This window comes from Barbus barbus, assembly GCF_936440315.1.
Source record: "Barbus barbus genome assembly, chromosome: 25".
NCBI classification, from domain to species: domain Eukaryota; kingdom Metazoa; phylum Chordata; class Actinopteri; order Cypriniformes; family Cyprinidae; genus Barbus; species Barbus barbus.
The window spans coordinates 21,868,187-21,895,869 of NC_136753.1; the positions used below are offsets into that span (position 1 = coordinate 21,868,187).

General features: G+C 38.3%; 3 protein-coding genes across 4 annotated transcripts; 1 reads left to right on the forward strand and 2 right to left on the reverse strand.

The window, feature by feature from the left end:
- Positions 1-857: 857 nt before the first annotated feature.
- slc26a6l1 (solute carrier family 26 member 6, like 1) lies at positions 858-8,724 on the forward strand (the record flags this gene model as incomplete). The annotated part of the gene is made up of 19 exons (XM_079376533.1): positions 858-991; positions 1,092-1,231; positions 1,305-1,415; positions 1,572-1,747; positions 1,915-2,079; positions 2,167-2,319; positions 2,630-2,712; positions 2,919-3,066; positions 3,149-3,262; positions 3,348-3,425; positions 3,562-3,657; positions 4,356-4,462; positions 4,579-4,648; positions 4,885-4,977; positions 6,999-7,109; positions 7,459-7,881; positions 7,962-8,016; positions 8,104-8,249; positions 8,365-8,724. The coding sequence occupies 19 exons, from the start codon at positions 858-860 to the stop codon at positions 8,386-8,388; spliced, it is 2,427 nt and encodes an 808-aa protein (XP_079232659.1). The 3' UTR covers positions 8,389-8,724.
- p4htmb (prolyl 4-hydroxylase, transmembrane b) lies at positions 8,606-14,279 on the reverse strand. Of its 2 annotated transcripts, none has more exons than XM_079376546.1 (10): positions 13,970-14,279; positions 13,359-13,731; positions 13,190-13,271; positions 12,258-12,448; positions 12,002-12,098; positions 11,679-11,841; positions 11,344-11,529; positions 11,075-11,165; positions 10,839-10,962; positions 8,606-9,957 (listed from the first exon to the last, which is right to left on the reverse strand). In XM_079376546.1, exons 2-10 carry the CDS (start codon positions 13,704-13,706, stop codon positions 9,737-9,739), a joined length of 1,503 nt encoding a protein of 500 aa, XP_079232672.1. In that variant the 5' UTR covers positions 13,707-13,731; positions 13,970-14,279; the 3' UTR covers positions 8,606-9,736. The 2 variants fall into 2 exon arrangements, with proteins under 2 accessions (XP_079232672.1, XP_079232673.1); XM_079376547.1 differs by having other exon boundaries at positions 13,359-13,745.
- A 1,152-nt stretch (positions 14,280-15,431) lies between these two features.
- On the reverse strand, positions 15,432-25,549 carry LOC306844413 (myosin heavy chain, fast skeletal muscle-like; the record flags this gene model as incomplete). Its single annotated transcript, XM_079376513.1, has 39 exons — positions 15,432-15,452; positions 15,637-15,768; positions 15,854-15,949; positions 16,025-16,129; positions 16,528-16,698; positions 16,779-16,904; positions 16,990-17,193; positions 17,276-17,584; positions 17,665-17,789; positions 17,900-18,065; positions 18,157-18,340; positions 18,412-18,608; positions 18,684-18,802; positions 18,903-19,029; positions 19,110-19,499; positions 19,571-19,661; positions 19,744-19,889; positions 20,014-20,190; positions 20,269-20,511; positions 20,622-20,877; positions 20,970-21,106; positions 21,188-21,311; positions 21,680-21,797; positions 21,933-22,020; positions 22,110-22,180; positions 22,263-22,569; positions 22,672-22,842; positions 22,924-23,073; positions 23,185-23,303; positions 23,389-23,527; positions 23,638-23,741; positions 23,896-23,994; positions 24,079-24,142; positions 24,239-24,331; positions 24,486-24,597; positions 24,696-24,723; positions 24,836-24,992; positions 25,107-25,250; positions 25,346-25,549. The coding sequence occupies 39 exons, from the start codon at positions 25,547-25,549 to the stop codon at positions 15,432-15,434; spliced, it is 5,814 nt and encodes a 1,937-aa protein (XP_079232639.1).
- Positions 25,550-27,683: the final 2,134 nt, after the last annotated feature.

The window sequence follows — 27,683 nt, forward strand, 5'->3', positions numbered from 1 at the left end:
CATTTATATATTGATTGGTTTATTTTAAAAAGTTTTTTTGTTGTGTGTGTGTACAAATTTTCCCCTGAACTCAAACTATGATAACTCCAAACAAACTGATTTCTTGTTGTAGCTTCCCAATGTTTATTTGTGAATATGAAAATAGTAACATAAGTGTAATCGGTACAGAGGTCTAAACTTTAGTCTACTCAATTATTAATTAATATATTACCCACAGAGGAGAGATGTTAAACCTTTAACCCCTCTGTACAACCCCATCCCATTTATTTTAAGCCCTTTTAAGGACCACTTCATGTGTTGCAAAGTTACAGGATGAATGACGTCAAAACATCTCTTCCTGTCCTCTTTTTTAAAGTCATCAATTTATAATATGCTGCACAACACAAAGGAAAATTCTACCGGAACACTAAAAAAGTTTCCATTGCAGTTCATCAGTTCAAAAACTAACTAATGAACAAGAGAGGAAAGTCTGAGTCAGCATTTGCACTAAAATAAGACAGTTGAAAGGGTTGAAGATGGAACTATCAGTTGAAAGATAGAACTATCAGTTTGTTGCACTTATTTTTTTCTTATAATGACACTGGCAATATTTTTGTTTGCTTATTTTGCTTAACTCTTCTGAAATTGTACATATCTATTTAAATTATTATGTGCTATTACTTGTTCTTAAGTTAATTATTGTTAGAAAGCACAGCCTCTTTTTAATAAAAGCCAACCCCATTGTGTTCCCTTTTAAACAACCCTCACAGGTTTAGAGGTAAAGTTTTATCGAGACGGAGGTCAGTGTAATTTTGTGGTTTGTAATTAAGTCTTGACAGAGACTATTTATAGTGGCTATACAGCACAAAATAGAGAAAATGGACTCAGGACATACAGAATATCATGTACAGAGAGAGATTATAGATGAACAGAGGCTGAAAGAGCGATCTCAGAGAATGGACCCTTCCCAGATCAACCTTCCCATCTCTCAACGGCTGAAGAAATCACTCAGGTAGGATACAGCCATTAAAGCAAAGGTTTGTTTGAAAGAAATTAGGCAGCATTGACACCAATTTCAATCAATGTTTATTTTTCCTTTCTTTCTATACCAGCTGTTCTACACCCAGACTGAAACGTAGCATAGCTGGTTTCTTGCCTGTTCTGTCCTGGTTGCCCCGTTACTCCATCTGGGATTATGGCATGCCAGACCTCGTCTCTGGCATCAGTGTCGGCATCATGCACCTTCCACAAGGTGAAAGCAAGTTTTTAATGACCTACAATATAATCTTTATTTGTGGCTGTTTAAAACATTGTGTGTGTTTTAGGAATGGCATATGCTTTGCTGGCTTCATTACCTCCAGTATTTGGACTCTACACATCCCTCTATCCTCCATTAATTTATTTTATTTTTGGGACCTCCAGACACATATCTATAGGTGAGATCATTTATCTTTGAATATTACTGAAACCTATTAACCTCAGTTGATTTGATTTAGTCAAAATGCGTTGTTTCAATTCTTTGAATTGTCAAGTTTTCTATTTTTGATGCTCATAAAGCTTTGACTTGTATTTATGTGTTTGTGTTCGCATAGGCACATTTACCATCCTCAGTATTATGATTGGCAGTGTGACAGAGAGACTGGCCCCCGATTCAGATTTCCTTATTTACAATGGCACTAATGTGACTGAGGAGGTGGATATCATATCTAGAGACTTCTACAGAGTGCAGGTTGCTGCTGCTGCCACTGTACTGGGAGGACTTATTCAGGTGATAAACACACACACATATAAACACAGGCTGATGCTTACACACAAAAATGTATATACCTTAACCCACAACATTCTATTGTATACAGTGGTCCATTTAAATATCATGAACTATAACGTCTCAATTTATTGTCTCAGTTTAATATAATCTTGTATTTTCACTCATAGTTTGTATTAGGCTTGGTGCAGTTTGGGTTTGTTGGTACTTATCTCTCAGAGCCCTTGGTCAGAGCTTATACCACAGCTGCCTCTGCTCATGCTGTAGTAGCCCAGTTAAAGTACATCATTGGAGTCTCACCTAAGCGCTTCAGTGGACCACTGTCTATTGTCTATGTGAGTACAATCAAATTCATGCATTGGATGTACATGGCTCAATGCATATATACCTAAGGATTAATTCTCTGTAATTTCTCTGTGCAGACTTTAGCAGACTTGTTTATGCTGTTGCCAGAGACTCATCTCCCAACTCTGCTGGCCAGTATTGTGTCCATTGTGGTTCTCATCACTGCCAAAGAGCTTAACACTGCGCTCAGGCAAAAACTACTGGTGCCTATTCCGGTGGAGCTCTGCATTGTACGTAATCAATGAAAAATGTCAATTTTAAATGCCATCTGCTTTTCTTCTTCGTTGTACTATTTTTGTTTTATAGGATTCATTAAATCTTTACTCTTTAGTGACTCTGTATCTATCAGTAGTGCCTGTCCTTAATGCCCTCTCTGTTATTAATCTGTGTAGTCAGCATTTCAACTTTCTTCATTATAGTGTTTGCGTCATATCTCCTAGCAATAACTAATTGCAACTAGTCTGGCTTCTCATTCACTACACAGGAATCATTAACATCATTTTATCCTTAGCTCATGAAATGTGTATGTTTTTATGCTAGATTGTGGTAGCGACAGTAATATCGTTCTACACTCGGCTGAATGAAACCTATAAGATATCAGTTGTTGGTGAGATCCCAAGTGGGTGAGTTTTCACATCTAAAATATGTTTCTTTTTTATAAAAAGTATTTTTTTAATGGTGCTTGGGAAAGGCAATGCATGACAAGCATCACTAGTAAAATTTTCTTCAAATCAAGTTCTATATCATAAAATATTGCAGAAATGGTTCTATGATGATGATATTATTATAACACATGCATTATTTTGGTAACTCTGGTGTGTTTTCTCAGACTTCAGCCTCCCAGCATTCCAAACACCAATGTCTTTTCTGAGGTGGTTTTGGATGCTTTTGCCATGGCCATTGTTGGTTATGCAATTTCTATTTCTTTGGGCAAAACCTTCGCTCTCAAACACGGTTACAAAGTAGACAGCAACCAGGTAGGTAAATCAGAATAACTCATGGATAAACAGATAATGTCACGGCACAGCTGACCTCTGTCTTTCTCTCACTGTGTTGAAGGAGCTGGTGGCTTTGGGTCTCAGTAATACAGTAGGAGGATTTTTCCAGTGTTTTTCAGTTTGTCCTTCAATGTCTCGCAGTCTCATACAGGAAAGCACAGGAGGCAAGACACAGGCAAGACAAATGCACTTGTACAAACTATGAATGCATGCATTTATATATCTACTGTATGTTTTTTCATCACATTGCGTTGTTTTAGATCGCAGGAGTAGTGTCTGTTGTAATAGTACTGGTGACGGTACTAAAGTTAGGCTCACTTTTTCAAGAGCTGCCCAAGGTATGTGTCAACAAACCTCTGTGAGGTCTGTTAGTAAGATTACCAATCTATTTGTGCTTTATTTAGATTCATTATTTTGGTACGAGCAATGAATAAAGTGTGAAATACAATTTAAATTCTTTGTGTGTCTGTCTAGGCAGTTCTTGCCGCCATTGTATTTGTGAATATGAAGGGAATGTTCAAACAGTACTACGATATAGTCACACTGTGGCGTAGTAGTAAGATTGATCTGGTAAGTTCTGATAAAGTCATAAAAGGTATTTTTTCAGCTACAAATGTTTAGTGGTGCTTACTGAGATTTATCTGAACCTATATACAAAGTATTAAACCTGTCCTGCAGCGTTATATTCATGAAGACAGAATGCGTGCCTTAAAAAGGGGGTTTGTTTTTTATTTTCCAAGTGATCAAACTTTGCCTGGAGGATCATAAAATGTCAGAAAAAAACCCATAGTAATAGCATCACATAGCAATGTGATTTTAAAAACACACACACACACACATGTTGGTTTTTGTGGTTTATGGGGACTCTCCATAGGCGTAATGGTTTTTATACTGAACAAACTGTGTGTGCTATTGCCCTACACCAACCCTACACCTAAACTTAGCCCTCACAGGAGACTTTGTGCATTTTTAGATTTTCAAAAAAACACCATTTTAGTATGTTTTTTTTAAGCCTTTTGAATTACGGGGACATAGGCAGTGTCCTCATAAACCACCTTCATATTGTAATACCTCTGTCATACCCATGTCATTATACAATTTGTGTCCTCATAAACCACATAAACACACACACACACACATATAGAAAACAGGCACTGATGACTTTTGCATATAAGCACCACTAATATTTAATTCTGTTGATAATTTCCATGATTGCTGGTTTGTTAGTGTACCTATTCATGTCTCCACTCTTTTTTTTGTGTTTGTAGTTGATATGGTTGGTGACATTTGTGTCCACTGTGCTCTTTAATTTGGATATGGGTCTTGGTGCCTCCATGGGTTTTGCTCTGCTGACTGTTATCTTCAGAACTCAACGGTTGGAGTCTTTCCCTACTTCTAATCTTTCGGCAGTGTTTCTCACCACTGTCATCTACTCTATTCTCTTACTGCATCATGTCTGACCTTATCGCTTCACTTCTTTCTGTCTCTCAGGCCCAGTTACTCGCTGCTGGGACACCTCCCTGGCACTGAGCTGTATCTAGATATGGAGACACACAAGGAGGTGAGATTTACATGGACATTTATCCATTTAACAGACAGGACTACACTGGAATGTTGAACTGTGCACCATTTTTAATGATTTGCATAATAATTAGTTATGTTTATTAAAACTCAATTACCACTGTAACTCCAGGACAGTTTTAAAAGCAAACTAGACTTCATTACCCCTTTGTGACCTTTTGTAATCAATGTATCTACCTAAGCAGATCTATCACAAACATGCTTTGTGTTTTGCAGGTGAGGGAGGTACCAGGTATCACCATATTTCGCTCTTCTGCCACCATGTACTTCGCTAATGCTGAACTTTATCTTGAGGCCCTTAAAAAAAAGGTAAATATTTTTTATTTGAACTTGGTAACCATAAACTATACTCAGTATGCTGGAATGTCTTATAACAGTGGTTTTCAGTTAGTGGCCGGGGCCCACAAAGGGGCATTCCATCCAAAAGGGGACAAATTTATAATAAGACAAAATATGCATTAAACTAAACCAAAACAATTTCAAATAATAAATATATATATATATGTTTGTTTCCTTTGAAGAGACTTCAATTGAAGGTTGAAAAACCTGGATATATGAGGTAGTCCAATTTTTAAAACCATGTTTTCTAGACTTTTTCTATAAAAATTATGTAAATAATAAAATGTTAACATACCATGGGCATATTTATAATGAATATTTATATATACTAGTTGTATCATTCTCTAAAATATTTTGTCGTACAAATTGTGAGTAAAAAAATTATATTTCTGGATTTCTGAAATGTAAATGTCTGGAATGCCGAACTTTTTTTAAATTTTATTATTATTATTAGTGGTGCTTGCCAAAGGCAAGGCATCACTATTGTTATCTTGCATACTTATTATTCTGCTTCTTCTTATTATTCTTCTTCTGGACAAAATTTTTGGTTCGCTACTCCTCCCGCACCGTTTGTCACAGACCCATGAATAGGGTGTCAAATTGACCGGCTCATTGAGGAGAGGTGTGCTATATCTTTTCTAAGTGATCGGACCTACGATGTTCACACAGCGGATGACAAAACAGGCAAAAAAGTCCCATTGAATTTGAATCTCGACTGTCACTTTCTCACACACACACACACACACAGGCCCTTAGGAACCCCTTCTCTCTCTCTCTCTCTCTCTCTCTGTAACTCACACACACTCATTTGACTCATCTTTTAAGTAATCAATAAGTAATGACCTATGATCTTCATGGCCACTCCCTAGCAACCACTTACAGCACCCTAGCAACCACCCCATAGACCTCATTCATTCACTGATTCATTCCACTGAAAACAGATCAAAAGGAATATCTTTGGATAGAAGTGTCATAGAAACAAGCAGGTTTTGCTCTTTTGAGTCCACAAACAGGACTTCTCTCATGCATGCTACACATGCTAGCAGTGAATAGCTATAAAAATTTAGGCGAAAAAGTCCCATAGACTTAACATTGGCACAAAATTTGTGAGATTATATCTTTGGATCAGGAGGTCACAGAGGCTACTGAAGTACTTACATGACAACTTCAGAGCTATGCCCTAGCAACCACTTAAAGCACCCTAGCAACCGTAAAAGGACATTAACACACAATTGTTCAGCACCAAAACATTGTAGAAACATGGCGTTGGGCTCTGTTGATTCAGACTGTCAAATAGTCTTTAAATACCATCCCATAAACTGTATAGCCACACCATAGCAACCATTTAGAGTACCTTAGCAACTGAACGAACACATGAATAAGCAATTTCTCAGCACCAGAAAGTGGTATAGATATGGGGTGGCCTCTTTTGTTTGGGCTGAAAAGCCAGTCTGTAAGTATCACCATGGCGACTGTGCAACTACACCCTAGCAACCATATAGAGCACCCTAGCAACCGTATAGAATCAGAATCAGAATCAGAATGAGCTTTATTGGCCAAGTATGTTTACACATACAAGGAATTTGTTATAGTGACAGATTTCACTGATTTCACAGATTTCACTTTATGTTGCTATACTTTATGTATAGCAACATAAAGAAGCCATATCTCAGCTCCACAACATCATACAGACATGGGAGTTGGCTCTCTACAATCATGCCGAAGGCTCTACTGATGGCCTAGTGCCGAGTTTTGCCACGGCAAGCACCACTCACATTTTCTTTAGGAAATGTACATTCTAGTTATTATTACTATTATTATAATATTTTTTTAATCTACAGAAATGAGTTTCCGTAGATTAAAATAAGTTTTGAAAACAAAACTATGGCTAGGGAATCTTTGAATATTGTTGTGAACAATGGGGGCCTTTAGTTGAGAACCACTGTATAATTTTTTGCTAATGCATATCAATTGCTGTTGTTTATGCAAAGAGTGGCCTGGACATCGGGAAAATGCTCACCTATAAGCGCAGGCAGGAGGCCAAGCAGAGACGCAGAGAGAGGCGAGCAGAGCGAAGAGCCCGAAGAGAGGCTAAAAGACAGGTAGATGATCTCTGCTAATAGTTTTCATGGTTATTATTTGCTATATGATGTTGCTATATTATATAACATATATGCTATAAAAATTATATTACTGCTCCATTAGCTTGAGCTAGGCCCAATCCTGTATTATTATGCTTTGTTCCAAAAACCTAGTGAGCTGCCTACAGAGATCAGATACCTCATTTTGTCCAAATTATTAGGCAGCTTCACCTTTGTGGAAAAGGTGGTCCCATAATTCATTCTAATGAGCTTAGTGAAATCATATTTATTTATTATATGTGTGCTGTGTATATTATAGTATCACACCAACTTATCAACATGTAATCATAATTTCATTTTTTCTTTACAGAAAAGAGCTTTCAGGGAAGCCTCTCAGCGATCTAAAAAAGCTGTATTTTCAGTGGAAGAGGAAGCAGGGCAGTTGAAGGAAACGAATGGAGACATACACAGAGAGGTAGAGCTTGGCTGGAGAGAGCGGAAAAACAGTACAGTGTTTGTAATACCCGAGACAGCGAGGACATCTGATGGCCATCACACCTGGATGTATCTTAAGGGCACTGACCCTGACACCACCACCCTGGGGTCAGTGTCAGATCTACATGATGGGGACACCACCACTCTGGACTCCAGCAGCGAGGACACTTTAAGCCGGGACCTGGAGAGGGTTTCTCTGGGATCCCTGGGGAAGTGGACCTGGGACATCCATTCCATCATCTTGGATTTCTCCACTGCTAACTTTATTGATACTGTTGCCATTAAGACATTAAGAAATGTAAGTAGTGATTCAAAAGTCCCACTGAGAAAAGTGACTGTGCATTTCAGCCGAGCTCTCATCACCATCTTTTACTGCAGACACTCCACGATTTTGGCGAGATTGGCGTGGATATCTACTTGGCAGGCTGTCAAGGTAAGAGTATCACAGTGAACTGTTTTAGAATGTTTCATTTAGTGAATGATTGAAAAATATCTGGGCAATGCTTTCTTTTCACCCAAGCACTGGTGGTGGAACAGCTTGAACGTGGTGGCTTCTTCTCTGATGTCATCACTGAAGGACGTGTCTTTGCTACTGTGCATGATGCAGTTCTGTATTGTCTCAAGCATCGGGGATCTGAGATCATCCACAGCTATGAGAATGTTCTGGTAGGTTCACCATTATATGAACTCAATATCACATTCTCTTACAGTATGCAGTACGTGGAATTATTGTGGAATATATAAATGAGTTATATACATGATTTTAAATTTCTGATTTTAGGATATGAGTGGGACCCGACTATGACAGAAGTCATCTGATTCCTTCTTCTTCTACAAGCCCTTTTGATTTTATTAAAGCTATATATATATAAAATAACTAAAGGATTAACTATAAGGAACTATAAGGATTTTTGTGAATTATACAGATACCATTTTATGAGAAATTGTTTGCACAATGTCAAATGTTAAAATAGAAAATGCAATGTTAGATTGTTTGTTTGTTTTAAAGAAAACAACCTAGTCTCTGATTGGTCAGATTAATTTATTGACAAAGTGATTCTGTGCATTTTAACAGAAACAATCAATACAACAAATAAATAAAATAAGTTAACCTCAGTCAGTCTTTGGATGCACTGCAATTAACAAAGAAAAAACATTACAAAATAAATGATTGAAATTCAAACAAATCATACAGATTGTGCAAGTTTTACATGCTTCTTTTCAGGAACATCTGAGAGGACATAAGTGTAAGAAACATCCTGGCAGAGATGGAGGCTGACTAGATGTTACATAGGTTAAAACTCTTAATCATTTTTTGTTAACAGTTATAATTAAACTAACCTGTAGTCCATTGACAGAACTAGTCAATACTGAGTGTCCCTGCAGATAACTTTCCTCGAGTGTTCGGTGATTTAGATGTCAGTGTAAATGTCGCTTCATTAGAAAGCAATAACAATTTTTTTTTCCTACACTCTTTGGCCAGTACACACTACATCCTCCAGCAATTGTGAAGTTTGCTTTTACACTGACAGCAGTTTATTTGCTGCAAGTCACCAAAATCACAAGTCAAAACATGTACAGGGAAGAGCTACACATCTTGTATGCACTTCTATTTACTATCATTGCAATTAGCTGCGGTGTGTTCAGCCTTTGGAAGGTACAGTAGAGTGTCATTCTGTATGTAAACAAAGTCATCGAATATGGCTGCATTCCCATGAAAAAATAAACAATAATGCCTCCATATATCTATATTAGGAACAGTAGCATTGTCTTTCACAATTGCATAAATCTCAGGCTGCTTATCCCTGAATCCAACCCAATAAAAGTTCCAGCTCCAACATTGGGACCACTGGAGGTTGAGTAAAGCTCATTCAATTCTAAAAATGAGGAAATGTTGGTAGGGCTAAATTTCTATTGTGTGCAAATGTGTGTACTTAGGGAAGAGCGACCCAAACATACAGTACAAAGGTCGAGTGTATTTTTGTGTTTGTTGGTACGAGGTCAGTGCTTCAGGGTGTATGAGTGATGCAGAGACAATGAACTGTGTGTCTGGATGTGTGTGTGAAAGAGGAAGTGAATGACTATACATAGATTGTAACACAGAAGTGAATGTGTATATATGTGCATTGTTGTACCTGGATATATGCATGTGTTTATAGGTCTTGGTGCCTTTCTATGTGCTGGTCTGAGTTCAGTTCTGAAATGAGTTCTTCTTGCTCTTGTGTCTCTTGTTGTTGAGAAACAAACTGTTGGTAGCGTGCTTGCCGCTGGTAGTCTGGATCGACATTGATCCAATTATTGGCAACCCACTTAGTCCCTCGTGTCACCACACAGCCACCATGAAGAGAATACTCGTCCTGTTCACCAACCCAACCTACAGAGGGTAGCACAGCACAAGATGACGAACAACATTTTCTAGATGCAGTAACTTCTCACAGAGGGGTCAATCAACAGTGTGAGACCACATTAAAATTACATTTAAAGAAATTCATGACCAAATGTAACTCCATAAGATGCTTCCTGGATCTTTCTTAAATAATGCTGGAGATGGATTTATAGATTTTGAATAAAGTTGTGGAGTTCATACCATGCTGCTATCATTTAAGAAAATGGGAACAAAGACATTCTGAAATTTATATAAATATTTCAGTTAACTTTTTCACTCAAGATGTGGTAATAATACAATTTGTAATGATAACAAATGTTAAATTAGAAAAGTCATGCTTCTGGACTCTACTGTATCTACAGTACTACAAGTTTGTAATTTATCACAAATTCATCATTCACTTAAGCTGAGTAACACCTTTTAGAAACATTTTTATACCACAGCATGATGTTTTGTATCAAACAATTAGGCAGATAGCATTTAAGTATAACTAACAATAGACTAATATTACACACTAACATTAGGTTTCACTTAACTTTAATCCAAAACAGTGTTACTTTAGCATTATTTACATATTATTTTAATAATTACTAAAATTTAGAAATAGTTTTCATTTTTGTAATTTAAGTTCATGCAATTTTTATGTTTCTGTCATTTTTTATTAACTCATTTTTTAATATTTCTGTAAAGCTTTGTTTTAATAGTTTTAGTACTTTAGCTTATATAACATTTTTGAAGTTTTTCAAGTTTTCTTGCTTAATATTAATATTTTACTTCAGCTTTACTTCATTTGCTGAAAATTATTTTTAATCATTTTATTAACAATAAAACAATGCATTACAAAATAGCCTATAAGTTATGTTCATTACCTCTACCATCGGAGAGATAGTTGTACCAGAAAACTGCCGTGCCCTTAATGGGCTTCACTCTCAGGTTGCCTTTATCACAATGTTTCCTGGTGTCCAACAGATCCACATCATTCTGTATCAGTGACTGGGAAACACACGGATATATGCACCCAATTATCGTCTGTCGCACGTCCCCAAAATTCTTGCATTTGAGTCACAAATACACATGCAAAGATGCTTTATTCAATAGGACACACCGCTTCTTCGTAAGTCCTATTATCTGCCACTGGAAAGGTGGTCTCTCCCCCTTCTTCTACATTATTAAGGTAAAACAGAACTGTGATGTACCTGCAAAAAAATTAAAAATACAGCATTCCACATTTTGTCTGAAATTGATATTACATGGTATAAACAATATCATTTTATTGTTCTATATACATTTTTTGTTTGTGTGATAATGCTTATATATTATTTATCCCATTATATGATTACATGTAAAATATTAATCTTAATCTCTTTGTCTTACCTGCAGGACGTCTGGAATGGGGAGGTGGTATTGGCAGCGAGGCGAGTGTGTGTGCAGGCTGTTTCAGGGTACACTGGCCCACTGTCATGATGAGCATGGTAATGGCCACCCTGCTCATAACGCACCACTTGTAGAGGTTCACTTAACTCTACCAGTGAGGTTGGTAGTCGTGTTAAACAAGTGACTCTTGAAAGACATAAAGAGATATAGCATTAATACAAACTGAGAAGAATGGATGGGAGGAGATACATGAAGAAAGCACATGAGTGGATTTTGAAAATCAGCACACTTGATGGGTGAACAATAGGAGAGCAAATAAGGAAATTGGTGGACACCTTTTGCGGAGGTCTTGAAGAACCTGATGTGCTCCCTGACCCTGGTAGAGCCAGGTGTGTCTGCTGTTCCTCACCAGCTGGCTCCTCTCCACCCCACGCTGTAGCAGAAAACGCTGAAAGGCATCACTTTTCAGATGCCTAAACTCCTCTAAATTTAAGAGACCTGTGTCAAAAGAGACATATACTCAAAACATATATATGGGTACTCATATTCAACAAATATTGGCGATCTATGATCTTTATATCTTTTGAGTGTCCTCTTATCGGATATATTATCAGTTAAGCTGCAACGTTCAAATAAGATCTCCAGTTTCAGTCTTTACCATTTCCATCCTGATCAACCTTTAGGCCATCATAGATTTCCTTAAGGTTCTCAGAAGTTAACCAGAGTCCATCTCTCACTCGAGAGTGTGTCAATATCTACACCAGAGAATACGGCAATCAAGTTACAGATTACACATAAAGTAAATGCACAAACACAAACAGAGATAAACGCAAGATATTCCACACATTACATTTTCTCAGCATTGCCAAACTGCAAAACTAAGGCTCAACAGACACTGGCGACTGTCAACAGACCTCATGTGGTTGCAGCTGGCCATCTTGGTTGAGGTCAAGGAAATTGAAGATTTCCTCAGGAGTGAGGTTGAGCTGCTGATTAAGTTCCTCTTGACCTTCAGGGACCATAACCTGACTCTCCATCAAACCCTTCAGCTGAGCCAGACGCACAACTACACCACACTCGTCCTCTGACAGAAACTCAGGGATCTCTGCAGCAAGCACAAACGCAAACACAGCCACAATGATGTTTCATGCAGATGAAGGACTCAACAAACACAAAAACACTTAGACTGCAAACAATGCATACCTCAACAAGAAACGTAAGTTTTCATTTTAACAGATCACTCAAAAATAAAAATGACCTCAAAGATACCATTCATGTTTTTCATTCATGTTTGAGCATACTGGGAATCATTAATGAAACATTTTTGTTAATGAAATCAATGCATTTTTGTGGATGTAAATTATAAGCGTTATTAAGGTTCTTTCACACTAAGCATAATAACAATATGATATGAGCAGCCACACCAATGGGATGATATGCATTTAGTTTATTATAAGCATGCACTTGTGTTTAAGTCGTCTGCTGTTTTAAATGCTCAAGCTCTTTTCTATTCTGATTGGTTGTCAATGTTTATATTCATCCGCTGGAAAAATCATTCTGAAAAGATTCCATTCCAAAGGTAAAGTTACTTTCTGCTGTTATGGTTTTAACTGTTGTGGACGTCACTATTCTCTTATAATTAAAATGATTGTTAAAACTTTACTAGTTAAGAGTAACTATGGATAAATATAACTATTGCTCTAAAAAGAAAACTATGGACCATCTGCTAAATATCACCTTTTGTGTGTTTCACTAAAAGAAAATCATACGAGTTATGACCAACATGAATGACATTTTTAGTTTTTGGGTGAACTATTCTTTTCTAGCAACATGTCTTACTCTTTACCAAACAGAAGGGGCTTTAGACTGAGTGTCTTCATCTCATGGACTTTCCCTGGCACCAGTGACACTTTTTGGACATGGCCCACCTAAAAATGAAAAAGACTTTGTAGTTTTTGGAAGACCAAAGAACATGAGAGTACTCACAGGGCTCCAAATCATCTTATACCCTTTACCCGTATTCCTTCAATGCGAGGAAGATGCATATTTCGAGGGAAGCCCGAGTCTGCAGGGGTCGGAGGATTAGACGCTCCGGTAACTTTAGGACTGTTGTCTCTGCTTGTAAACTCCCGGTTTGCCGTTATCGCGTTAGAGCCGTTATTATAATGAACATAAAGCAGAAGTGCAATGACATTGATTATATAAACGTGGAAAAAAACCATCACCACCATGAAGTAGGAGCGAGAACACACGCTGCTCTTCTGCAGAGAGACGCGCTGACGGCGCAGAGACCGGGGTGGCGGTGATGATGGTGCTGATGCTGCGGCGTTATCCTCCTCAATATTGTCCTGGGGCTCCATCATTGTGACAGACGAGACTTTTATTGATCTGTTTAAAATACACTATTTCAATCAAGAATATTACGACACAAGCCATAGCTGGTATTTGACAGATAGAAAATCCCGCATTAAAACAGACGTCACCCAGAAGAGTAGCTGACTGGCTAACCTGCTACTAAAAAGGCTAGTTTTGTAACAAGCTTATTAACTACACAAACAGAGAGCAAAATATGCTCGCGCATTTAAACTGCGTATAAAGGCATTTTATTTTGTCAGTATAAGCGTACCTCCGGCTTGTGGTAGCGTGAGACTCTCTGGCTTACTCAGCACTTCCAGTTGTCAACATTCACTCTCTTGTTTACATCGAGACTATTATAGCAACTGCGCAGCTTCTAGTCTCCTGCGCCGACGCACCGTTTTGAAATTCATTCTCTTCAAAATCCCTGTAATGAGTGTCTTGTAGTGTCTGCTTATAATGATTAGAATTTATCTGCCAGCTTCCTTAGCTGTGCGTCTCGAAGTGAACGTGCAGCTGACTGGACTCTCGAGGGACGCCATTCCCCTGACAACTGCTCATCTCCCACCGTCCGATTCTCTAATGAGCCGTTCTTCGGAATCGAATCTTTTAAGGAGTCGGTTGAACAGGTGCACGAACCACAACTGTCTGGGCTGCGTTTCCCAAAAGCATCGTACACCTTGAGAAACGCAGCCCTGAACGATCCGTTGATGAATCGGGACTTAACGATGAACGATTTTTAACCAATGATTAAGTTAGTAAATTGGAGTGAACAGTGGTTTTTGATTAATATTGTGAAAAGAAAATTAGTCGAATAGCAGAATGTAACAAAATACTGGAAATACGTTTACAAATTGATTGTGTGGCAGTTTTACTTTTAGAATGCACAAAAACCAAGTAATGTAAATTAATTATTTCTTAGCGTATGTCACGGCACGGGACCACGTGACGTCCATCGCGAATAATTTTTTGAAAATGAACTGCTTTGAAAAATTTTTTCAAAAAATTCTTTGAAATGAACTGCCAAGTTCTTTGAACTTGTTCTTTGAAATGAACTGCTCGAAAGAACCGAATAGAGGGAACGAGGACTTCCCTTGACAGACGCGGGTTGTACTGCAGCTTGAGCGAGAAGTAGCGCATAGCAACCCCTGGTGGTCATATATAGGCAAATCGTATCTAGAAAAGAGACTGAATAAAATAGTGAGTTAAAAAAATAACTTTATTTACTGCTTGCTTAGGGTTCCCCAGAAATTGTGTTTCTTTTCTAATATTTGTTGCAACCTTTTAAAATCTTTCTGAGATAATTCTGTCGATGTGGCTTGTGGATTATGAGTTATTTGCTGGATGCGAATGTGGTTTTAAGGTAAGTGATGGCTGTCATGGTTTTGAACAAAGTTTCTCTCAGTAGGTTTTTCTACAGAAGGATTATACATGTCTTTCAGTACATTGCTCCATTTAGCTTTAGGCTGGGATGTGCTAAGGTATTTGTATTCCCACGTCTATAGATCTGGACTTCCTCAAAAATAAATTTTATTGGACTCATGCACACAGATATTGATGTATGCAATTATGTTTTAAATATCATATAGGCTATACAAATGTAACCAACAAAAACAAAACACAAAAATACCTCAGATGAACAGTTTTTTTATTAGTTACTGATTTTTGTGGACATGTTACAAGGATTTCAGATTATATTCTTGTTTCTCTGCCCACTCTCTTTCTCAAAAGGTTCATTCCTCAGCCTCTTTACCCTGTAAACAAATGAAAAAAGTCAAATAAAGTGAAGCATTATCAAAATGAGCACACTACTGTACTTTTTAATAATGTTTAATATTGTAGATACTGTTTACAAGGTTTAGGCCTATGCACAATTTTTGTATGAATAACAAAATGCTTGAGCACAAATAATGAACTAAATAAAAGTGTGATATTTACCCTCCCCAATTCACGGCTTTTAGCTCTCAGCTTGTTGACCTGGGACTCAGCAATGTCAGCTCTCTCCTGGGCTTCCTCCAGCTCATGCTGCACCTTTCTGAACCTGGTCAGGTGACTATTGGCCTGTTCCTCCTGTCAATGAAATAACACGTGTTTAGGGTCGTCATATCCAGAATATTTTGCTGCACACCACTCATCAAACTTTAAAATTACTCACAGCATCTTCACTCTGTCTCTTGTAGGCCTTGACTTTCAATTGAAGTTTGTCCACAAGGTCTTGCAGTCTAATAATATTCTTATTATCTTCTTCAGTCTGCATCAGAAAAATGTAATGCCTTAATCGGACCATGTATCATGCCTACATACATATTTGTATTTGATGGAGTACCTGATAAGTCAGTTCCTTCACTCTTCTTTCATATTTGCGGACACCTTTCACCGCTTCAGCACCGCGTCGCTGTTCCGCTTCAACTTCGCCCTCCAGCTCACGAATCTGAAACACAGATTATAATTGATGTTATTCCTGACTTTATGCTTGTGATAAAATATGTGAATGTATATTCCATGTGTATATTCCACAAAGCCATTTGCACCGCACTCTTTCGTCACTTAATACTTTATTTTGATGCATCAATCTCTTTAGTTACTTTGCATATAAAACCATGATTCGCATTCACAAAAATAGTCTTCTTTTATCGTTTTATTTTACATGTATCACCAGCAGGACAAAATGCAAACGTTTCAGCGCAGGGCTTTCTTTAGTACGTTGAATGATTCAGGCCCTCCACCCAGTTTTTAAAACATTAATTATACTGATGTCATCATTCATCTGCAAAATTAGCCAATGTTAAGTCTCTAAAAATGTCATGTATTATGTGTATAGCTACATACCCTGGCCTCCAGTTTCTGGAGCTGCTTCTTTCCACCCTTCATGGCCAGACTCTCAGCCTCATCCAGACGGTGCTGCAGGTCTTTGACTGTAACTTCCAGGTTCTTCTTCATCCTCTCAAGATGAGCACTTGTATCCTGCTCTTTCTTCAGCTCCTCTGCCATCATGGCGGCCTGCAAAAATGTTTTACTCAGAATTCAGTTTCCTTGTTTAATAAAAATATGTAAATCAGTAGTTGACCGTTTTTACTCACATCAGTTATTGCTTTCTTTGCCTTCTCTTCAGCATTGCGTGCTTCCTGGACTACATCTTCCATCTCACCTTGAATCTGAACAAGTTCCGCTTCCAATTTCTTCTTGGTGTTAATAAGACTGGTATTCTGAAGAAAGTGAGAGAATGTTAAAAATAACATAGATTATGAGTTATTCCTTAAAAAATTGCAGAAAGCAAATTCTTCTTCTTACCTGGGAGTGTAAGAGAGTCACTCGCTCACTGGCATCCACCAGTTCCTGCTCAGCCACTTTGCGAGCTCTCTCTGTCTGCTCCAGAGCAGATCTCAGCTCCTCAATCTCGGCCTGCATCAGGTTGTTCCTACGTTCAACCATAGCAACCTGTTCTTTCATGTCCTCTTGTGCTCGTAAAGCCTCATCAAGATGGAGTTGAGCATCCTGAAGCAATCAAGAGATAGTTAGGTCTTCTGATCTCATTAGTCAGATCAAGACAGTGCTACACTGCTGTAACAGAACAAACCTTGAGTTGTCCCTGGACGTTCCTGAGCTGTTTCTGAGCTTCAGCAGCCTGGCGATTTGCATGGCTCAACTGAATCTCCATCTCATTGAGGTCTCCTTCCATCTTCTTTTTAATTCTCAGAGCATCATTTCTGCTTCTGATTTCAGCATCCAGGGTGGTCTGCATGGAATCAATGATTCTCTGGCTGTTTCGCTTGATCTGTTCAATCTCCTCATCCTTCTCAGCCAATTTCCGATCAATCTCCGCTTTCACTTGGTTCAGCTCAAGCTGAACACGAAGAATCTTAGCTTCTTCATGCTCTAGGGTCGCCTGAAAATTAGAGTAGTTTATAGGGAATTGTTTGCTAGAACAGTGGAAATAATCGATTTTTAAAAAAAGCACCATATTACCTCAGCTTCTTCAAGTGCAGCTTGGATTTCAGATTTTTCCATTTCAGCAGTTTTCTTTCCTTTTTCCAGCTCATGAATAGTCTTTCCAGTTTCACCAAGCTGCTCAGTCAAATCTGAGATCTCCTCTGTATACGTGAAAGAGCACATGATTAACAGTGGGTTGAAACATACTATTCCATAGAAGATTTAAAAACCAAAAGAAAAGGACAATTCTGCAATAAATGATTGTACATACGTTGAAGGTTCTTGTTTTCCCTCTTCAGAGTCTCCAGCTGATCCAAAGCCTCCTCATAAGAATTTTTCATTTTGAAAAGTTCTGTGCTAAGAGAACGAGCCTCCTTCTGGGCTCCTTCCAGCTCTGCCTGGCTCTCCTCATACTTCTGCTTCCATTCTGCCAAGACCTTTATGACATTGAACATTATACATGGTGAGGTGCATCACAACAATATTAAATGTAACTGAAATAATGTGCAAAAGACGTGGTTGATTTACCTTATCAAAGTTCCTTTGCTTCTTGTCAAGGTTGGCAGCCAAAGCATTTGCTCTCTCCACATCAATCATGAGATCCTCAACTTCATTTTGCAGTCGCTGCTTGGTCTTTTCCAAGGAGGCACATTTGGCATTCACAGCCTCAATGGACTCTTCAGCATCCTGCAAACGCTGAGCAAGCTTTTTCCTAAGAGCAACAATGAAATGTTAGACATTGTTTCTACTTTATTTCCTGTTTAAACAGGTGATTTAATTTACTTTGCTTCCTCAAGCTCTTCAGTGCGCTGAATGGCATCAGTCTCATATTTGGATCTCCACTGAGCTACTTCACTGTTGGCCTTTGACATGCCACGCTGGAGCTCAGATTTGGCCTCCTGTTCCTCCTCGTACTGCTCTCTGAGCAGATCACAGTCATGTCGTGCTGACTGGACAGCATGAGCCAGGGCATTTTTGGCCTTTAAAACAATAAAACATTTATTCAGTAAGTTCAGTTCATAAGGTCATTCATTAGGAAAATGCTAATTCTTCACCTTGACTTCTTCCTCAATTTGCCTCTTCAGCTCTTCAATCTGCTGAGTGAAAGCCTGTTTGCTTCGAGTCAGCTGAGAAACTAAAGACTCTTTTTCTTCTAGTTGACGTCCCATTTCACCTTGCATGGATTTAATGATTGTCAATAACTGCAGTGTTGTATCGGTGTTTGTATAGAGAATGTCATTTTATTATCCCGTCTGTAAAAACATAATACTTACCATTTTCAGTTTGAAGTCTTGCCTTTTGAGCTCCTAGATCATTGAGGTGGCGTACATGTTCGTCATGCTTCGTCTTAAACTCACTCAACTGATCTTCCAGTGTACGGCACATCTTTTCAAGATTTGTCTGCAAAACACAATTCGTTTATGGATATTTTTACACAATACGGTGCTGTTTCTTGTCCAATATTTCATATTAATACTTGCCTTTGATTTGGCAACAGCCTCCATACTGCTCGACAAGTCATCAGTCTCCATTTTAAGCTCACTTTTCTCTTTTTCCAGCTTCTGTTTCACACGCTGGAGGTTGTCAATCTGTTCTCCCAGCTCTGCCACAGTGTCGGCCTGCTTCTTGCGAAGAGTTGCAGCTGTTGCTTCGTGCTGCAAGGTGGACTCCTCCAGATCACGGCGTAGTTTCTGGAACTCAGCCTCACGTCTTTTGTTCATCTCAATCTGAGCAGAAGTGGCACCACCTGCTTCTTCAAGCCTCTCGCTGATCTCCTCAAGTTCCCTGGAGAGATCGGATCTCTGCTTCTCGACCTTTGCACGAGCAGCACGTTCTGCCTCAATTTCTTCCTCCAGCTCCTCAATACGAGCCTGTGGTAGCATAACTTTGATGAGTTACAGTTAAGGAATAAGCATAAAATCACAGTAGCACTTTGAGTGACCTGAAGTTCTTTAATCTTCTTTTGGAACTGAATACCAAGAGACTGCTCGTCTTCAATCCTGCTCAGAAGTTGACTTGATTCAAAGTCCTTCCTGTTAAAAAATATCATAATTATTCTGAAAGTTAACAAGGGGTCTGAATAATAATGGTAAGTAGGATAAGATAGTTCCTCACTTTTTCAGCCTTTCATCTATTTGTTGCTTGTCATTCTCCAGGTCCATTATGGATTCCTGGGCAAGTTTCAAATCACCCTCAAGCTTTCTCTTGGCCCTCTCAAGGTCCATACGGAGTTTCTTCTCCTGCTCTAGAGAGCCTTCCAGCTGTTTCACAAATGTGAAAGATTGGTAAGCATAATTTTCCTCCAGAATATTATTTTCATGCTTGATTAACAACAGCCAGACAGGTGAGTACTAATTTGCACAATTTGTTACATTTCAAACTCACGTCATCGACTTGCTGCTCAAGCTTTGCTTTGGCTTTTGTCAGAGTATTGACTTTGTCCTCCTCTGCCTGGAGATCATCAAGAGTCTGCTGATGTGCCTCTTGGAGGGCTTTCTTCTCCTTAGTCAGCTTAGCAATAACCTCATCTTGAGATGTCAATTCTTCAGTAAGGTTTTTAACCTAAGAGATACAGTGGATAATTTCAGTGACTGCAATCTGAATGAAAGTGTACCAAAACCTGTTTCTCAAGATATTAACCTTGTTCTCAGTGGCATGTTTCTCCTTCTCCACTTTGGCTAAAGTAAGCTCTAAATCATCAATGTCTTTCTTCAGCTCAGAACATTCATCCTCTAGTTTTCTCTTTTTGGCTGTCAGTTCCGCATTCATTTCTTCCTCATCCTCTAATCTTTCATTTGTTTCTTTAAGCTTCGCCTCCAGCTGGATCTTGCTTTTGATTAGTCCTTCGCATCTCTCTTCAGCATCAGAAAGGTTTTCATTTTCCTGTTGATTAGAGCATCATTTGATTTTAATTTTAGCTGTGCATTTGTTACGTTATAAAGACAAATTGATTATTTGTGATCTTTTCAGCAGGATGCCGGTGAAAAACTTACAGCTGCCACTTGTAACTGCAGGTCATTTTTCTCCTGCAGCAGGGAAACCATCTTCTCCTCCAGCTCCTTCTTCTTGGCAAGTGCCTTTGCTAGATCCTCCTTCATTTTTTCAAAATTCTCTTTCATGGCTGCCATTTCCTTCTCAGTCTCTGCACTCTTAAGCAGAGGCTTGATCTTAAAATACAGTTTCATCCATGGCCAGTGTTTCACATTCATGAATGAGCGGATGTTGTACTGGATGGAGAAGATGGACTCTCTGGATCATAGAATCAGAAGAAATGGTCAGATCCTGTGTGTGAATATGAAGTGTTCTCCCCTAATGTATTTTTTTATTTCAAGAAAAACTACCTTCTCTCCATCATTTTGACAAACTCTTTCCTCATAACATAGCCTCTGCAAAGTGCTTGAGTCATGGTCACAAGTATAACAAGCTTTTCATCTCGCATCTCCTCAAGAAGACCCAGAAGCCCAGCTTTGAAGAACACCTGAAATTTGGTTTGGTTTTCATATTGTTAGTGACAACTGCATAATCAACAGTGATTGGAGAGTCTTGTAAACATCCTAACCTTGGTGTGTCCAAACTTGTACTGGGTATGATCCACATCAATGGAGCCAAGAAGCTTCTCTGAAGCCTTCTTATTGTCAATGAACTGGCCCTCAGGGATGACACTAGCATTCAATACTTTGTATCTAAAGAAAAGACATACAAAATATAACAATATTTACCTTGAATTAATTCAGTAATGTGGTTTTGGAATCATACTAAGTTGAAATTTGCACCTGAATGGTACATACATGAAAGGACACCAGTCTCTCCCACTAATCTTACACACATGCTTTTGTGTGTAAAATCTGTGTATGTGAATTTCCGAATTTATAAGATCTTGTTGCCCATGAGATATGTGTGTTAGAGAAAGCACACTTTTTTGTGCAAATTACTAGCTGTGGGTACATGCCCTTCATATAGAAAAATACAGATTCTTCAATACAAAAAGACATAAATATGTCTTACAAAAAAAAATTGTAAGACATATTTATACATAATGTACATTGATTACCTCTGCTTAAAGTCACCATAGAGGATTCTGCTTGGGAAACCTTTTCTGCAAATTCTAATTCCTTCCAGTACACCATTACAGCGCAACTGGTGGATGACCAGAAAGTTCTCCATAAGACCTCAAATAAAAAGAGTTCAATAAACTTGATTATTGATTTGATAAAAGTCGCTCATGTTCATTTTAACACAGAGTTACTAATTTAAATATATTGCATGCTTTTCTGTATTCTAACATGAAAACAAAAATTACTGACCTGGAGTCTTTGACTCATTTGGAATCAAGCAACGCACAAAATGAGGATGAGTGCTTCTCAGGTTGGTCATCAGTTTTCCCAAGTTCTCCTGTTGTTTGAAGAATAAACTGATTAGCTATCACCCAGTAATAAAAATATTATAAAATATTAAGGAGTAAAATTAAACCAAATCATTACCCGGAACAGAGCAGATACGGTCTGAAAGGAGCCACCCTTCTTTTTCCCACCCTTTTTGCCACCAGATTCAGCTGTTGATGAAGCAGTATAGTAAAGAACTATTTATATTTGCATAATGTTTCAGTCATAAATGTGTGAATTTGTTTTGCAGACCTTCAGCAGAAGCATGAGCAGCATACAGATGAGCCAGCAGTTTCATTGAAGACTTCTGGTACAGCTGAACCACTGAGTCGTTCAGAGGGTCCTTGTTCTTATCCAGCCAGCCTGTGATGTTGTAATCCACAGTTCCAGCATAGTGCACCAAGGAGAAGTGGGCCTCAGCCTTGCCTTTGGTAGGTTTGGGCTTCTGGAAGCATGCAGTTTTGCCAAGATGCTGGTCATGCAGCTTGTTCTTGAAGGTTGTGTCTGTTGCCTTAGGGAACATACACTCCTCCTCAAGGATGGAGAAAATACCCATTGGCTGCAAGAAAGAGCACAGTTCTTTGAGATAGGAAAAGGAATCAAAGCAAAGCAATTATGCTAAAAAAAGAAAAACACCATGTCCTAAAGTTGAATTTGTTACCTTTTCAATAAGCTCAATGCAAGCAGCCAAGTCCATACCGAAGTCAATGAACTCCCACTCGATACCTTCTTTCTTGTATTCCTCTTGTTCCAGCACAAACATGTGGTGGTTGAAAAACTGTTGCAGTTTCTCATTTGTGAAATTAATGCACAGCTGCTCCAGGCTGTTGAACTGTAGTGAACACAAAATAATTCAGTATCAGAACCAAGAAGCTAAAGCAACAGATTCAATTTGTTTTTCTTGTAAACTTACATCAAAGATTTCAAACCCAGCAATGTCAAGCACTCCGATGAAGAACTGTCTTGGCTGTTTGGTGTCCAGCATCTCATTGATTCGGACAACCATCCACAAGAACATTTTCTCATAGACTGATTTGCTCAGAGCCATGGTTGAATTATTCACCTAATTTAGAAAAAAATGATGCCATTTTATTCCATTTCATGAAAAACAAACGGTATATTCTTACAAATTCAGTGATGCAATCATTAATTATACATTTTTAAGTGCACACACCTGAGGAACAGTTTGACCTTTGGTCACAAATTCATTCCCGACCTTCACTCTGGGATAACACAAAGCCTTCAGCATGTCGGCAGAGTTCAGTCCCATGAGGTAAGCGATTTTATCAGCCACTGGAAAAAATATTTAAAGTAAATTATTAATAGATTATTAAAATAATGTTTAATGTTTTAAAATAATGTTAAAATAAAGTCACACCCTCAGTTCCATCAGGCTCGGCCTGCTCCTCCCTCTGCTTCTGCTTGAACTTCATGTTCCCATGATGCATCACAGCTCCTGTCAGCTTGTAGATGCCTATTTTCTCCTCAGCAGTAAAGCCCAGGATATCAATGGCTGTCTGCAATTCAGAAACAGTCATGTGTCTCTTGTTATGTTGCTGATGCTGCATCGCAAATACAAAATAAGCTTTTTATGTAAATTACTCGACAAGTTGTAAGTTCTGCTTACATCAGTTGCAATGAACTCTTCTACATCATTGATGCTCTTGACTGTGATCTCACCATGACTGACCATGGGATAGTCGTATGGGTTAGTGGTGATCAGAAGAGCCTCTACAAAAAGAATATGACAAGAAAGAAAGACTTTATACTAATTCAAAGATTGAATGTTCATATTATCTGTTCTTGCATTCTTTAGAAGAACTGTATTAAATTCAAATTAAATATGGCAAAATATGATCACATGCAATAATTTAGAGTTTCTTACCCAGCAGTTCTGGCTTATGGCCAGTACAGAGCTGGTAGAAGATGTGGTAACTCCTCTCAGCAGACAACTGGAAAGTTACTCTGGACTTTTCCAGCAGATCTATGGATCAATAACATGATTGTCAGAGGGATAAAATGAATGCCAATATTAAATAGTTGATCTGTGAAAGAATATAGGACTCACAAGTTTCAATATCAGCTGACGCCAGTTTTCCAGTGGTGCCAAAATGAATTCGGATAAATTTACCCTGCAGATTTTACCAGATGCAAGATTGATTAGAAAACAGTTTTCCATTACAGAACCAAAACACTTAGTAAAGCATGGCAGTTGGCTCAGTACTCACAAAGCGGGAAGAGTTGTCATTCCTTACAGTCTTGGCATTTCCATAGGCTTCCAGCAAGGGGTTGGCTGCAATAATTTGATCCTCCAGTGACCCCTGATGGGCACATAATGTGTTAGATATGCCAGTCAAAGTCAAGTGTTCTACTGCTTTGCTAATTTTACCAAGACTTTTTTGTTTTTGATTGATGACTATACAATTTAATAAATCCATCCTCATTATCATATAGGCAAACAAAAAGCATATATACCTGCATTTTTCCAGGGACATGCTCTGACTTCTTCGGTCCAGAAACAGCGATTGTCGCAAAGTACTGGATGACACGTTTGGTGTTCACAGTCTTTCCTGCACCAGATTCTCCACTGAAAATATGGTACAATATATTATAATATGCATCAGACTGCAGTTTCTGCTTACCACATTGCATTTGTGGTGAAAATACTTTATATGTAATACATACGTAATCAGGATAGACTGATTCTCACGATCTACAAAAGAGAAGAAAGTAATTTATTACACTCAGAATAAGTGTTTTTTAAAACAATATCTTTTAACAATCTTAGCCATTGAACTTAGCCATTAACATTATTTTGTTCATACCAGTGAGCATGAACTGATAGGCATTGTCAGAGATGGAGAAGATATGAGGTGGGGCTTCAACTCTTTTTTTGCCCCTGTAGGCTGCCACAACTGCAGAATCGTACACTGGGAGCCACTTATAGGGGTTCACAGTGACACAGAACAACCCGGAATAGGTCTGCAAGAGATTAATGTTATTTCACATGCTAAATATAGACATTGCATTGATTTATAAGTAAAACAGCACAATGCTTTTGAAGCAGATTAACACTAAGCATTTTTGGTTACGTACATAGATCATCCATGCTGCATAACGTTCTTTGAGGTTGTACAGCACAGTGGGTTCGTTGAGGTGGGTCATCATGGCCATGTCCTCTATCTTATCGAACTTGGGGGGATTCATTGGATAAATTTCATCCTCCTTCACTGTGATGGTCTGGAAGGAGTGTCATTTTACAGTTATCAAAAACGCAATGCAGATGGCTATAAAATTAATTTGTCAAATTTCATGTAAGTATCTCTTATACCCACTTTGCCACACAGAGTTTGCACTGTAGCTTTGCCACCTTCCCGACTCTTGAGGACCCCTTTGAGGTACATCTCCTTGGGTTCAGTCACAAAATAGGCAGTTTTGGCATCAAATGGTGTATTTTGAGCTTCCAGTCGTTCTTTCTCTGGCTTGCGGAGGTAGATGGCCGCAGGGCCAAAACACTCCATTTCCGCATCCGTACTCATGGTTGGAACTCTGACAGAAGAACAACCAATACTGTTTGTAATGCAAGTTATATTCAAAGGATCATTTACATTTATGCATGTGTGATATTACCCTTTAACAATAGACTAAAGTGTCAAATATTCCAGTACTTGGTTGATTAACTTGTCACCCAAAGCCAAAAATCCTACAGTATTCAATCATATATATTAATATAACTTCATATTTGGGGGATGGTGGTTGAGAATGTCAAAAACCTTGATAAAAAAAAAGTTATGCACGAATTTGCCACATTGTGTAGCATTTAAAGTTAATTAAAAAGATGCACCATGTTTACCTTTGTTTTGCACCAACTCTTAGGACTTGATCTTGATGTTGTAATTCACCACCTCTGTGTACTGTAAACTAAAACAAGACATTTGCTGTCAGTTGAAATTTGCCCAAAATATAAAATAAGTCATCAAGCAAAAATAATATCTTACAATTAGCACTAAACATTAGTTTTCATTGAGGAGCACAATGTTATAATTTGGAATAAAAGGCCTAAAATATCCCTTTTTGTTCAAAGTAACAAAAAGAAAAAGCTGAATTGTGTGTAGAGAAAGCATCTGCTTTGTGGCTTAGCGTCCAAACACTTACCTTTGCTGTGTAGTTATGATCCCAGGGGGGAGTTGGAAAAGCTCTCTTTTATACTGCAGTGTGAGTGTCCTGTCAGCACATATCAGCATCTAATTTTTGGTCATGAGTCCTGTTTGCCCACTTCCATTTGTCCCCTTCAGCATCACTGTATTATTTTTATCTCTTGAACTGAGAAGGAGTTCCGAGATGGTATTATCTCTTCAAATTGTTATTGTCTAGTACAGAAAAGTGGAGAATTTTTTTTTGCCCGTTTAAAGTGTTTAAATGTAATTCTGAACTGTTATGAATTACTTGTCACTATTGGTCAGAATCCGCATCATTACTGTATGCACAAAAATGTATCAAGTAACAAAATGACAAAACTATATTCCAAACATCCTCAATCATGAGCCTACATTGGATAATTAATTATTTATTTTTAACTTAAATAATTCAGTAGAGACAAATAAGGAGAGCAAATGAATAACCACGATGCGCAAGTCAGTGCATCTAACCCTCAGTTGTAAATCTGTCTTAAGAATGTCTGGCAATAATAAGTCATCCACCTCGTTGTGGAGAAGACCTCAAATGTCACTGGTGTAAAGTTGCAGGAGCCTTACAAATTTGACATGTTACAAAGAAATCAAATTGGTATACTTCTGTCCCTCTAAGACACAAGCAGGGATGCCAAAAGATCATGCCTTTCCTTGCTAAGAACAGCTGAGGCTCTCCAGGCCTCTCTTGGGGATTAAACAAAGTCCAAGGTGGTGACAAAATTCTTGATGTCAACAGGCCAACTTGAGTCATTGTGTGCTAATAGCTGTCCCTTTCCACACTGAGAGTGCTGGAAGAATGTGTGCATGGCCTTTTAAGGTTTGAAATAGACATGCATTATGCATAAATCAATGTACATTTATGTTCATCTGAAATCAAATGGGTAATATTTTCTAATGAAAACCTCAAACAGAATGACACTTTATCAAGACCTTCCAGACCTGTGGATCAGGACCTCTTTAGTCTGATAGTTCTCCTCTGTTTGGTTAGGTGTAACATGAGATTAGATTTAAAGTAGGCTTTATGAGTCTTAAGGTTAGTCTTTCCACTGGAAAGGTGATCCCATACTGGCAAAGAGCAGAAAGCTTTAAAAATTGTGGGGGAGTTACTCTTGAGATATATTGAATAAAATGTGAAACTTGATCACCCACCCATAACACTACATTCTTATTTGGACAAAATACAAATATAGCCACCAGTGCAGTCTTGACCCACCAAATAGCAGCAGGCTCAGGGGATTCATTGTGTCTTGAACTTCCTGCATTACATTGCAAAACAAAATCCAAGTGTTTTAGTGTCTGTCAAGAGCCTGCAAGTGTGCATCGTTAAAGATTGTGGGTTGGTACAATGGTTCTTGGATGAGACAGTCGTATCATAGTTTCAAGTCGTTGCGGCTTCTTATTTTAGGACTTTGAAATATAATACAGCGTCTTTGCTTCTCATGGGAAAAGACAAATGAGTTTGTACTGGCTTTGCTTTATTGTT